Here is a 15,050-nt window from a genome sequence, read left to right as displayed (position 1 = left end):
GATATATAAATATAAATAAACTCACAAATTAAAATAGTTTTCCTTCTGAAACTGTATTTTCACAAAATAAAAATTTTGTCCATGGTTTAAAAAACCTGAATATAGGTTAACTTGGTCCAGTACTTGTATAACTGATTTGAAAATTACTATACTATAAATCTTTAAAACTTACTTTATCAAAATATTTTCCTCTCTTATTTCTTTCATACTTATGATTTTTACAAAATTTAGAGTAGTTAAAACTATTAAAATTCACTTAAACTGTTGAGCTTAGAAAACACTGTTACTTATTCTTGTTTGTGCTTGACCAAAAAACGACTGGTATTAAATTATAGGCTCTAGAAACACCTAAGTTTATAATAAGAATGATTAAAAAACCAATACACTGTAGTTTTCTTCTATACCTTGCCACATGGGTGATTGATATTTATAATATTTTGTCACTTACACACAAACAAAAAAATAATTACCTGTATTTTATGTTTTAATTCTGTAGCATTAATGAATCACTTCTATTTAAAATGATAATTTAATAAAAATGCATGCTTAAAATTAGAATCAGTCAGTTTGTTCCTCCTTGATCCTCAACCATCTCTTCCCCCAATGAATAAGCTAGTATATTTGAGAAGTTATGAACATTTTTGCTGTTTCAGCAAATTCATTGTCGTCTCTCGTAATTATGGCGAAAGCTTGATTTTCGATCGTGCAATCCTCGTAAACACTTTCAGCGATTGGCTCGAAAATTAAACCCCCAACGAATTTTTTAAGTGAAATTCTTTTTTCAAGTGTAAAAAAAAATATATACTGGTAGGTCTCTGGTGGTCGCAGTGTCCACCATTACGGAAAACACCCCTGGCCTGAACCTGTGGCTTCTGTTATACTTACTCTATATCCATTATCATTCAGACATTAGGACTATTTGCATACAATCATTAAATTTTGGATTATTAAAGTAAACATCCCATCTATATGGACTAGCTGTCACAGATTTTTCACACAAAATGTGTGAGCCAGTCACAGATTGCGCTACTGATTAAAATTTTATTTTTACCTTATGTGACACTGAGATAGTTGACGTGATATAAAAAATACTACGGTATAGCTCACAATAAGTCATCATATCAGTTTTACTTGGCTAAAAAGTCTGCATATTCAACAGACATTAGCAATTTAAATCAGTGCAATCCGTCATTGGCTCACTTCAACTATGTCCATTTGATAAAAAAAAAAAAAAAAACTATGACATCTTTAATTTGGGGACGGATTATCTAGTACTACGAATAGTCAATGATACAATGTTACTTAATCCGTAACTCTAACACTAACACATTTCTATATAACTACTCAGTATTATTCAAATTTTAAAAACACACCAACAGGACAGTTAGTTAATATGAGTTTTTTCATAAGAAAGGTGTTTTTAGTTTTTTATTCAAGTATTTTGTTCAAGAATATAACTTTTTTATTGAAATGAACAGTGTTTTATTGAATTTGTTTAGTCTTCACTAAACAAATTGCAAATGCAGTCTTCCATCAATATGTAAATTGACGATTTTGCGGACAAAAATATAAATCTGCATTGCCAGCTTATTTTTCAAGGTAAGACTTTGAAATTTAGACAAGATACTAACAACTGCATGTACTTTCAGGAAATAACACTGAATGCTATGAAATATTTTTTGGAATGTAGTTATTGTAAGTCAAAGTGCAAATTTTATATTTTTTTACATATTACGCGTAATATTTTTTATTTTTAGATTTTTCAAAAATGTTTTGTTACTATTATATTTTATATCACTTTTGTAGGCAATTTAATTTACAACAAATCAAAACAAAAAATAAAAAAATCCCTTTACAAATAAAAAAGTAAGAGCTATTTTTCTGCAACACTGCAATTGTATAAAAAATGGCCTTGGCGTTTTTAGCATATATGTAAGTAAAATAGCTGGCGGCAAAAGTGTTAGGGACAGCAGGAACAACAGGAACCAGGAACAGAAACAGTATGGGAGTGAGCTGGTCTATACCTTTAGCAATTCGGGAGTGTCCCTGAACGCCAGGTAGGCTCACACACACACACACTCAGTCCTCACACACACAAGGACAGGGGATTAGGACCGGCCCCATACTGTCCCGCGCTCCGTTAATTAGTCAAAAGTGGCAATTCCTTTATCAAATGTATAATTTGTTAACTTAAATATCAAGCTTAAAATAGTTAGCAGTGACCGATTCTGCTCATCAACACGAGAACATTGATACCAAACACAACGTGCCTTTATAAAACCTGAAATATATTGCAGTTATGTTATGTGAAGGAATATTTATGCAAATCATGGGTTGTTTGGTATCATTTTTATTGTAATTTAAAGGGGAATTTAAATGTATTAACAGTTTCTATTTAAAATTAAATTTTTTTAAAGTTATATTTTGATTACAAGTGATGTCTAAAATGAAAGGAAAGTACGGCCGGCCTAGGGTGGCTAGGGTCGGTCCTAATCCTCTCTGCCCGTGAGGGTGAGTGTGCGTGCGTGAGAGCGGAACTGACCTGGCATCCAGGGACACTCGCAAAATGCTAAGACTATAGTGGTAGAGCAAGGGACTTTGGTTCTGGGTAATCCCACCAAATCACCAATGGATTTTATCCAAGTGATAATGCCGCAACACCTAGGTCTAGCCTGAAGTAAAGTGAAAAACAATACCGGAAAAGAGCCTAGCATCCTAGGACATAATAAACCAAATATAACTTACTAACACAGCCTCGAGATGTTAAATTACTAAATTAGATTAACTCTGAGAAAACAGTTATGACATGTAATACTAGTTAAAATACCCCCGCCGCAGCAAACCTGCACACTAAGCGAATTTCCATTTGCTTGATTGGATTTACACAAAAATGTCTCCTTAAAAATATCACATTTATTTCCTATTTAAATAACATTAATTTAACGAGTACTTAGGTTTGCTGCAACAGAGAGGGTAAAATTGTGTTTTTTTTTTTGTAAAATTTTAATAGTTTAGAATGAAATGAATGCATTTTCTAAATTTGATCAAAATATGTTCATAAACAAGCAAATTACAACAGTTTACTTATTCTCCATAAGAATAACATAGGAATTTTAAATTTACAGTTTTTTGGAATTTTCTCTGTAACCATTAGGCGCATAGTAACGCTTCAATATACTAAATTATTTGTTTTTTTAAGCTCTACAAAATGGTTTGGAAAGAAAATGTTAAATTTTAAGTTTTTAGGGTTAAAAATTGGAAAAAACAATTTTTACCCCATAAAACCCCCCATAATCACCTGTTCCCATAGTTCGATCATGCTGGTTCGCGAAATTGTTCGAATAAACGTAGGTTTACACGTTTGTACCAAATTTCATCAAAATCGGATGAGTTTTGTTCGAGTTATCGCGCTAACGGATACATATATAAATATATATATATGAATTTGAACGGATGGTGTTTTTGGCCTCTAGGGACCTCAAAACGAAAAAGTAAATCGGTCCCGGGTCCAGGTCTTACCATGAGTACTACGGTAATAGCTTATTCCCTATATGGGAAATTTGCTAAAATGAAACTTGCTTCTTAGATATTCTGATTGGGACAACTGTTTAAATGCTTTAAGACTAAACAATTTGTTGACTCACAGTGTTAGCAAATCACACTTCTGGGATCCAGAGAGCACACACAACATGTGCCCAGTGGCCTCTGTCAGTCTGCTTGAAGGCTCCTCCGTTATTGGGACACAACACACAATCCACAGCTCTTGAGGGTGACTGCAAGCACCGTCTACAAACGGAAAATCTTTAACAACAATCCCAATCACTTTGTAACAACAAATTGAAAACATAATCCAGACGTCTAGGCGATTGTTTTGAGCACAGAAACTTCCTAGTGACTTCAATTTCTCTGTGAATATTTAAAGCTACGAGTTCACTCAGTCCATTTACATCCATACACTATATTCACAACAATACGACTGTGTACTACCATTTTAATTGTCAAGGTTAAGTGAGCATTGGAGCAACGGTAGTGGTAACGGCACATGGGCACTTTGAGGCAGGGCGGAGGGCTAACATGCAGCCCCAAAATATGCCAACCGATTACAGGCACTACAGGCTGCACTATGCTTTGGTTTATACAGTGTCTGTCTGCAAAGGCCTAAAAATACTTGTTACAAAACGCCTGCTCCTTACTGTATTTAATGAAGTTCTGTTGTAACTAACTGTATAGGTTTAAGTTTATATTTTTTTAAATAGTCAAAAATGTACATATAGAGCTGACCCTCGACCCCCATAAAGAGCTAACTCTAGGTCCTTTGGGGGGGGGGGGTAAGCCCCCTGGGTGCGCCACTGTTTCCTGGACTGGAGACGTGTTTGGAAATGGCACTCGTAGAAAGTTTTTAATAGATGTCTATAGTCTCAAATCTTTTATCTTCTTATATATGCTGACCACTTGTTGTCGTCATGAGTATTAAGTTTACACACATACAGTACAAACACACAAAACAGTTATTCACACGGAAGATTTACACTTGTTTGCCCGGCCCAATAATCATAAACTCCAGAATTATTAAGGTATAGTCAGCTATTAAAAACTAAAGGTTTGACGATGGTAACAGGTAACTAAACAGGTAACTAACCTATTAATTTAGTGTTGATTTTTAATCTAGGAGACGAAACTAAATAATTAATAACGAAAAAATAATCTTTTCCAATGTCAAATCTATTAGGGTGCTATTTATTTCTCCGCAGTAAACAATAAAAATAACTAGGCTTATTATTGAAATATACTTAGAGTAAACAGCTATTTAAATATTAGACGATTGAGAAGATGGATGTTGAGAAAATACTTTTTGACTGTAACACACACTTTTAAACATTTAATATAATTAGCTTGCGTTGTTATCATAACATTAAAAGTGAAACCTATTAACATCAAATTACAACAGTCACTGATGCAAGAGAACCATATGAAAAATGGTTTTCTCCACTTCCAGCCTCGAAACCAAAACAATTAATTTTTTTTATTTATTATCAATCATCACATTACATCACATTAATTGACAGGTGATTTGTCCATAAGTCTTAATTAATACTAAAAGTTATAAATGAGAAAATTAAAATCTATTTTTGCTCTGATAAGAATTCATCAACACTGTAAAAAGCCTTCTCCAATAACCATTTTTTCAAGGTTTTTTTAAAGCTAGCTACAGACTCTGTGTTTTTAATGAATGTGGGTAATTTGTTGTAAATTTGTGGTCCCATATATTGAGGGGAGAGGTGGAACAATTGAAGCCTATGTTGAACAGGTTTGATTAAATTTTTAAATCTCTTGTTATTATGAGAATGGTTTTGTTGGCTATCCATGAATAATCCTATATCACCCTTCACCATTAAAGCGAGTTGATAAATATATGAACTGTATAAGGTTAAAATTTTAAATAATATGAACAAGTCTTTACATTGTGCAGTCTTAGGAACTCGTGCGATCAGTCTGATAGCTCTTTTTTGAAGAGTAAATATTTTTTTAGCCCGACAGGAAGATCCCCAAACAATTAATCCATAGTTCATAATAGAAGAAAAATAAGCGTGATATGTCATTAATTGTGTTTCTAAATTTGTGGTATATCTAATTACACGAATAACAAATGTGGCAGAGACTAGTCGTTTTGAAACATTTTTAATTTGTTGGTGCCAATTAAGATTTGAATCAAGAGCTATTCCAAGGTAGTTAACAAATATGCTCATGGCTTTACTCACCTGAAAGTATGATTCCTTCTCCAATCGGTCCATTAACAGTTCAAAAGTATCAATTGAAACTTCAGGAACTCCCTGCACTGCTCTCTTCTGGTTGATAATGGTTAACCAGGCAGCATCTTCTTCATCCATGTCATACTCTACTTCTCCGTCCATCTCTTCAGCAGAACGCTCTATGAATCTGTTTAACACAAACAAATTGTCAAGCTCAACATTCAACAAATAAAAATTTTCGTGGGGCGTATCACAACAAACTTGAGTAACTAAGTAAATTAATATCAATACCCCCACCGCAGCAAACCTGCAGACTGAGCGAATTTCCATTTACCTGACTAGATGTCCACTAAAATATTCCCTTAAAAATTTCTGATTTATTTCATTTTTAAATAAAACAATTTTAATGAACACTTAGGTTTGCTGCTACAGGGAAGGTAATGAGGTGTGTTATTTAATTGAAATGTTGGATAGCTTAGTGTGAAATTTTGTTTACCAATTTGCCAAATTGTATTAAAATATATCAATTAGCAAGCAAACACACACTGTAGCCTATAACACTTTATTTATTAATTATTTTCTTTATCAACATCGTACAGTTTTATTCCCCATTAGAATAACATGGGAATATTCAATTTGCACACTTATATCAATCACCCTGTATTGATTGGCTTATATTGATAAAAAAAATTATTAATGTAAAATACACACCTGACGTATGAATTGGTCATTTGTGCAGCGTCTGCAATTTTGTAATTGTCTAGGACTTTGAAGCATGGTTCTGGAAGTTTGGTAACTGCTTCTTGGCTCTTGGCTAAGCTAAGCACACTTTGGGAGATTTCTGTTATAGCCATCTGTAACAACATAGCCTATATACATGTCTGGATGAGTAAAGAGAATCTAATTTATATGTACGTAATATAAAACTTAAGATATAGTAGACTCCCAATTAACCATGATTGCAAAAAATCAAAATCAAAATTTAATATGTTTAATGTACGTTGTGCAGCTATAACCAAGATGTTTAGTAAGAGATGTGTAGGTTGTGTTGCTAGCCTAGTGGTGCAGACTTGGGTGCGAGAGGGATGGGATCAATCCCTGATACATCCACAAAACTTTAATGGGTTTAGACTGCCTTCCCTTAAAAACATGAATTTACTTCATTAGATAAACGCATAGCAAAATAAAAAGAGGAGGCCCATCATCTTGTGAGCAGGCTGTAGAGTGGCTGTAGAGCAAGAGTTATCAACCAATGATATGATAAGTTACAATTCATGTGTTTCAATTTGTATTATTACTAGGACTATACGTCATAGGCTCTCCAATACTATTTGTTTTCTAAGTAAACGACTGTGGAACAAGTTTCAAAGATAAACTACACTGGATTAAAAACTGTATAACAGCTTAATCATCCATTCAAATGTTAGTTATTTCCCAGGCATTTTAGATTAGGTTTGCATTATCTAGGATTTTGACTATCATCCACAATCACTCAATATCGTGAATGATATTAAAGTAGGGGTCCAGTATAAAAATTGCTACTTCAGATTGGACAACAAAGTTTATGTGAGCTGTAACTGTAATACATAATACCCTTGCTGCAGCAAACCTGCCGACTAAGCAAATTTCCATTTGCCTGAATTGATTTTCAATTAATCTATTAAATTAACATTTATGTTTAGCGAGTACCTAGGCTTGCTGCTACAAGGAAACTAATACTGTGTTTTTATTAAAATATTAATACTTTAGTATAAAATAAATAAATCTGCAAAGTTTGATCAAAATATATCCATAAACTAGCCAACTAGAACATTTTACACTAGTCTCCATAAGAATAAGATGGGAATTTTAAATGAACAATTTGTTTAGTTCCCTCCATAACCAATAACCGTACAAAAAATTGTAATACTAATTATTTGTTTTTTTTTATCTCTTTAAAAATTTCTGGCGAAAAATTGAAAAATTTTGTGTTTTAAGTGTAAAAAATTAGAAAAAAACCCATTAAACCCCGTTCCTATGGGGCGATCATGCTGGTTATCGTTAAATTACTCAACGGGCCTAGGTCTTACCATGAGACCTATGGTAAAAGCTACTTCCCTATAGGGAAATTCACTAAAAGGTAGCTAAAGTCAGCAATTTCACAGGAGTAATTTAAAAATTAAAGGCCTTATTCTACCCTATGTTAAAACGTTTTTATTAGCTTACTTTCTTGTCCGGTACAAATTTTGCAATCAATTGTATACCCACTTCCCGATGAGCTAGAGACTTTAAACTTGAAACATAGCTCACAAATGGATGACAATGCAATATTATATCATTTAATTTTTATATTTCCCTTGGGCTATGCCCACGGGCTTGTTTTTATTAGCTCGCTTTCCTACAAATTTTGATATCAATTCTAAACGAAGTTCCTGCTGAGCTAGAGACTTGAAATTTGAAACATAGCACACAAATGGATGACAATACAATATTATATAATTTAATTTTCATATTACCCCTGGGCTACGCCCCACGGGCTTCCAAATTTTCCATGTTTACATTTTGAAAGAATGCAAATATATCAATTGATTTAAGTCAGCTGTAAATACTTAAATTTGACAGTTCGCAGAGCAGAGGTTAAGAGGTACAGGTTTAGCTCCCAATGAGATTCTTTATACAAACAAACATTTCAAAATAAAGATAAACAATCTGATTAGGCCATACATTCAATCTAATACATAATTAATGAAAAGAAACTCAAATAAACCTTAGATTTCCCACATGCCTCTGTCTTAATCTGATGTAGATGCTTGAAATAGATTTAACATCCACACACATTAAAAACTAAAAAGTAGAAAATAATTTTTAAATATGTGGAGAGTATAAATACTTGTAAGATTAAAAAAAAAACGTGGGGTGCATGCAATTGATAATAATACATTAGTTCAATAGGTGTAGTTAATTGTAAACTAAAGCAGGAAACCCACTGGTCCGACACTCTCTGACACGACACCTTCCGACAAAATTACTTTGCATGACTTTAAATGGACTGTAGCCCCCTAGTGCGACACGACACCTTCCGATCCAACTCGTCACAACATTGCTCTCTGGGGCATTGTCGGATCCGTCATTTCTCCACTCTGCATGCACCAGGCCCAGATTTAAGTCACTGTCTAGCTTTGTGTGTGACATGAGTATTGACGAACGCTTGATTAAAGCGGTTTGGGAACACCCCTTTCACAAAAAAAAAAACACAAAAAAGCTGTGTTTTTTTTTTTTTTTTTTACAGTACGTTATAAAAGCTGCCTGAACATATCTGATGATTTCAATGATGCAAGTTCTATGGATTTGAGTGGTGATTGGTTCTAAAATTGTGGACCAACTATTATAAAAAAGATTATGCGAACAAAGAACCATCGGATGAACAAATAATGTCCTCTTTTACTACTCTAGCAGCCAAAAAGTTTACAAAAAAAGCCTGAAATATCTAATTTCTCGTCGGTTACTGACGGAGCCCGTCGGACCAATGGGTTATTGCCTTAAAATTGCGGAAGGCGTCGGAAGGTGTTCGAGACTTGACGGAAGGTGTCGTGTCGGAGAGCGTCGGACTAGTGGGTTTCCTGTTTAAAAATTGTGATATTTCTGCTATTTTTTATTTGATTCTTTTTGAGCTTGGTATCGTTTGATAGGAAATTACAAATGCTAAATAAAACTGCTCTGGACATTTTTTCATAAGCTATATTTTAGTAATTTAAGTTTTACAAATTTAAATGGCTGCCATTTTGTTTTAATTTAAAAGGAAATTACATAATTACTTTTTTTAATTGGCTCTCAACACAATTAATGTATTTTTTAAGTTTGCGTTCCTTAGCTTTAATAATTTTTTAGATATAAATTGTTTGTAAAAAACACAAAATGGCAGCTAGCGACTAAACAAAATTTTTTTCAACCTATGTGTATATACACTTTTTGGTTTGGATTGATTAGTACTATCAGCCCCTAAAGTTTGTGACACCCCTTTATAAACACCATGTATGAATATTATATGGTTTTTCCCCCTACATGCAATGTGTTCACATCTATCAAATATGCATGCCCTTAGGTTAACTTTTAACACTTAAATATAGTTTCAGACAGGTTTACGGCCTTCTGTTTGAATAAAAACAACAAAAGTCTTTCTTCAATTCAAAGTCATCCAATACTTACTTTGTTAACATAGGCTATTTATTATTTTTGAAAATATGTTTAGCAGCAAAAATACACGGCTCAGGTCAACATAACTACCGGTACTGCTAATGATCTAACCTACAACATTACTAATCCCCAACCTTACGTATCATTCACACCACTTATACGACTCAAATCAAAACCATACATTCTTTTTGGACCACCCTTTAGTAATTTTTAATTCATTGATTTTGGCCAGCATGGATTGTCGATCAATCAAGCTAATAACAGAAAATATACGGTACTTAATACTTAAACTTGACTCTTAAAAGTCATCTCATTAAACCCTATTATTAACTTGACCATTTAGTGTTAAAATTATTCAGTTTAATCATTATTTTGCAATGGAGCAATGTTAGAAAAAGCTATTTGATTTAGCTTGTTAACAAGAGGTGATCACTCCACAGTCCTAAAACAAATAAATATAATAAGATTGAATATTGATTTGTCAAGAAATTATCATTCCACAGTTCTAAAATAAATAAAACATCCAAAGAGTGAATCATGGTTATTAGGGAGATGATCACTCAAAAAGGATCATAGGAGCAAATATTGTTCAATCCAGAGGTGGTCATTCTGCAGTTTTCAAACATCATATGAGCATAAATCTATCAAAAACTTAAAACTATAGATCAAGGCAATGTCTTACTTTCATCATTTTTTATTTGATTTTTTACAAGGGTTGTCTGTAAACTGAGGTCTCCATGGAGCTCCTGACGCAGCCAAGCAAGCTAGTTCACATCTGAGACCAAAATAAAGTTTTTTTCTTACTTCATCCACTATTATTGTATCTGGTACCAGCTCCTATGGGACGATTGGTCTGGCCATAGAATAGGAAAAAGTGAAAGAAGAAAATTAGGGCTCTTACCATTTATAAATCACGATATGTGAGTACATTTTTTGAGATCACAGTCGCAAACCGCTATTGAAATCCATCGGACGTGGGGGTTTGTGAATGGATGACTGTGTTTGGATGAAGAAAATGTGTGGAGGAGGTGGATGGAGTTTGGAGGCGGTCTTTGCACAGTATTTTCCATAATGTAGGTTGACTGCTGCTGTTCTTAAGTCTCATGTGACCAAAGAATAGGGGGTAAAGATAGGAGCACCTGACACCAGAGGATGCCGGGTGCGAGAAAAAGAAGACGAGGACGAAAGAGGGAGAGGGATTGGGTGTTTCACAGAAAGCACTGGCACCCGCCTATTCGGAGACACTGTCCGTGGAGAAGATAGCTATCGTCAGATCAGAACACCCGGACAGGAAGCTGACGGAGGCTGAAGCCAACAAAATCAAGAGGGAGCTATCCAGGTGGGCATTCGTGGCAAAGACGTAAAGATAAGCATCTGCCATCTTGAAGGCGGAGCCTTGGTGCTAACGCAGCCACAAAGGATTGGCTGGTCAAGCAAGTTCAGGACCTGAGTCCCTTCGAGGGAATCTCACTACAGCTTGCCTCAGCCAGAGACCTTGTGAAAGCTGTGAAGGTATCAGCGTTTGTCCCCACCTCAACGGGGCAATGACCAAGAAGGACATGATGCAGGGCCTCAAGCTGCAGAATGACCTAGACACGGACCACTGGGCAGTTGTTGGGGGGAAACTCAAACCCTGGTGGACAATTCCTGGTCTTGATAATTGACGAAAACTCCCTGCAGGAGTTGATGTCTCTTGTGATGGGCCGATTCTTGGGCTGCGTGCGGGTTACCTTCAGGCTGTATGGGAGCAAGATCCCCACAAGTAGAGGATGGTTGCGGTGCTCCAGATCAATCTCCAACACAGCAGGGCGGCTACGGCTAAGCTTTGCCAGAAGATCTTTGCTGACCGCATAGGCGTGGCTCTGATCCAGGAGCCATGTACCGCAGGAGGCAGAATCTTGGGGGTGGGCACCACAAAAGGTGAGTTGATATATGATACTGACAGAGACAAACCTAGAGCTTGCATTTTTGTCAGTAGAAATATTAAGACACATGAAAGTCACCAATCTCTGTTCTACGGATTGTGCCGTGACGGAGGTATACGGGCAGATGGGTGACGGTGATGTCAGAATCCTACTTTCTTCAGTATACCTGTCGTATGACTCCCAGGAACCAACACCGACTAGAGAATGAGGATGGTAGTAGAATATGGAGCCAGAGAAAGGAGACACCTGTTGTGCGACGCCAAAGCCTATTAGTTTCAGGTTGAACTAGCTTTTGTTTCGTTTGGCTGTGAGGGAGCTTGATTTATGACAGCCCTCTTAGATTCAAAGGAGGTTTTGTCGAGTTTCTGTGTGTAAGAACCACTACCTTATATATATGGCCAATTAGCAATACATTTTGGCCAACTCTGAAACTATAAAATAACAGCAGAAACATAATAAATATTTTTATTGGTTATTGGTCAGATTTAAGCCTTAAGCCTGTCAACATATTTCGTGAACGTGAACCCTTTCTCTAAAAAAACAAACCAAATACCTGTTTCATCTACGAGGTCCAGAAGCTTTTCCCCGTTTGCATATATGAGGATCGAGGATCACCATATTAGCATCTGCTTTGTCCAGGCTTGTTTGAGAACAAAAAAATCCTACTCCATGTTCCAAGTGTTATAGTCCAGAATAATATGTGGCAGTGTTATGACACTTACAGGCTGCTGTTTGTCATTACAAGAATTTAGAGATGATCCACAAAATGTGTTGCCCAGATAAATTAATATTGTGAGCAATGTTAAGTGCAATGTGCAAGTAGCCTGGAAGTGTTTTTAAAACAATAGATTGTACTAACTTACAAGAGGATGTAATACGTAATTAAAGATAGCTAACGTAAGTTTATTTGGTCTAGGGTTTGTTTGTTAAGATGTGTTAGTGAATGGGTCCCATGGTGGGATCTAGTGGCTGCTAGCTCATGACTCTCAGACCCCCCCCCCCTCCCACAACAATTAAAATACAATTACTTGAATGAGTAGTAAAAGTAATATAATGTATCGAATTGACAATAATATTTACAATTCGTTATGACAGATTTTTGATATGGTTGCTTGCTTACATAGAGCAGATGGCGGCTAGACCGCCCTAGTACTAATACCTGAGAGACTGAACAGAGCTGCGGGTGCCATGACATCATTGCAATGGTTTAGTATAGGCAAAAAGGCATAGTCCAAGGTTGCACGCACACTTATAAATCAGTGGAACCACCAAAATCCGAGTATTTTGCATGTCAAGCTTTTGTTATGATGTGTACAAATGATCTTTTCCTACAGTCACCCGACAAAGTTGGCTTCCTTGTCCTGTTCATAGTACAGAAAGCTGCTGATTGCTGCATATTTATACCTTGCCATGCCGTTTATACTTTGCCTAATAAACAAGAAAATACCTTTAAAGTATTTTTTTAGGCGCGGAAACCACTTCAAATTACAAAAACATTCGGAACTATATTCTCAAAACGCGGAGCACATTTCTTGCCGAGGAAAAATAGCGGAGTGATACGGACCGGGTACTACTTTCTCTAGGGCACCTATTTGTGTTGCCAGCTGAACCTAAAAACAGTAAAAACGTGTTGTATAGTGTTTGAAAGTCTAATTATTTATATGCATTAGTGACTGTAGGAAAAATATTATGTGTAACACGAGTGCAAAAAGGCCTTTGATTGCTCTCGTGTGCAGCAAAAAGCCACTTTGCCCACAGGTTACACAAATAACTATTTCCCACCTATTTTACACTAATTGAACTAACCTCAACCTGTTTTTTTGTTGTTTAATGAATACTGATGCTGGATGTTGGCCTCACTTCTAACTGGCTTTGTCTTACTAGTGTGTTTGACTTTTGAAGAATTTCTTTCCAGAAATTGTTGAATATTCCATATTTTTGTGAAAATTGTTTACTGTAGGCTAATAATACTTATCTAAGTAATAAAATGATAAAGTAAAAATTAGTCTGTTATATTATACTAATTTATTAAAACTCATAAAAATATTCTATCTTCTGGATAACTCGACCCACCCAAATTCGACAACCTCCGAGTCCACAAACTGATTTTGTAGTCTAACTCTACCAAGGACATTTCATAGAATATTTGTTCCATAGTGTAAGTTTCAGTGCAAACCCATTTTTACAGAATTCTTAACAAAATAGAATAATTACAGCATTCACACTAAATAAATACAGCAAGACCATATTATTAAGTCATATTTTTAACTAAGCCAAATTAAGTCTACAAAATGCTTCTATAATGTTCAGATATGTCATGGTTGAACTTGAAAGTGTTAGGAACTCATAGAATTTATGGACCATATTTAAAAATTCTAATAACTATATTTTTTACCAATTAATTTGTTCATTGAGGAACAACCACGTTCCTTTCTCACCAACATATTTTGAGTTCAAAGATATGGCTTCACCACCCCATGATAACTCAATTTTAAAATAAATTGGTATCGCATAACCAATTCGTCCCTTCATGTATTGCTCCGTGATGTTAATATTTATAGCATTAGGGACATAACAACTAAACCATGCTTGTTGGTTAAATCACTTGTTAATGCTGTTTTGGGTCGTGAACCTTTTTTAATCGCCCTGTGTTATTCTGGTAGTCAGCTTGCAACCAAGGGATGATGCTGATTCACCAAGGCCTTATTATCCAACTAGAAGCAACAGCAGTTAAGTCAAGCTAAATTCAATAAAACATGCAAAACAGCCAGGCAACAAAAACAAGGACAAGACAATACATTATTAAAGCTTTTATTCAAGGAAACTCGAGCAAACAAAATTAACAACACACATACGTATTGTTCTACGTATCACATACACATTCCCATTTTTAAAATAATAATATTACAACAGAAACAAATAAACTGAAACAGCCTCTAATGAGTAAGGGAATGTATTTGACAAATCACATTAACAAAAACAACTTTGCTCAACATATAGGATGAGCATATAAAAAGAACAGGGATTTTCATAAAGCATAGAGAAAGCAAACGTCAGGGGCAACCGTAAACTCATAATGAACATGCAATTACAGTGAAAAATAATGTTGTGTGAGCTAATTAGTGCACATTAAATATGTTATTGTTACAAACAGTAATTCCCATAAGTTGCTTCCACAAAATACAGTATCTATGAGGTATAT

At 35.1% G+C, this 15,050-nt stretch overlaps 1 protein-coding gene across 3 annotated transcripts in view; it reads right to left on the bottom strand.

Annotated features, from left to right (window-relative positions):
• The window catches only part of LOC128998041 (pyruvate kinase-like), a 62,944-nt gene that overhangs the window by 16,247 nt on the left and 31,647 nt on the right, over nt 1-15,050 (bottom strand). Inside the window, exons 9-11 of one of the 3 annotated variants that reach the window (XR_008491181.1) lie at nt 6,462-6,604; nt 5,760-5,937; nt 3,664-3,786 (exon numbers count right to left, since the gene is read on the bottom strand). Coding sequence is in view for 1 of the 3 variants with exons in the window: in XM_054423997.1 (XP_054279972.1) it covers nt 10,353-10,365 (13 nt within the window). In the remaining 2 variants the exon portion in view is untranslated. Of the gene's footprint in view, nt 1-3,663; nt 3,787-5,759; nt 5,938-6,461; nt 6,605-10,337; nt 10,366-15,050 lie in introns of those variants that run through there. The other 2 variants (XR_008491180.1, XM_054423997.1) reach the window with 2 other exon arrangements.

The sequence above is a fragment of the Macrosteles quadrilineatus genome, unplaced genomic scaffold (genome assembly GCF_028750875.1).
Source record: "Macrosteles quadrilineatus isolate MER2022 unplaced genomic scaffold, UCM_ALF_1.0 Scaffold_7__1_contigs__length_78375512, whole genome shotgun sequence".
NCBI classification, from domain to species: Eukaryota; Metazoa; Arthropoda; class Insecta; order Hemiptera; family Cicadellidae; genus Macrosteles; species Macrosteles quadrilineatus.
This window is presented reverse-complemented; position numbering and strand designations above follow the sequence as displayed.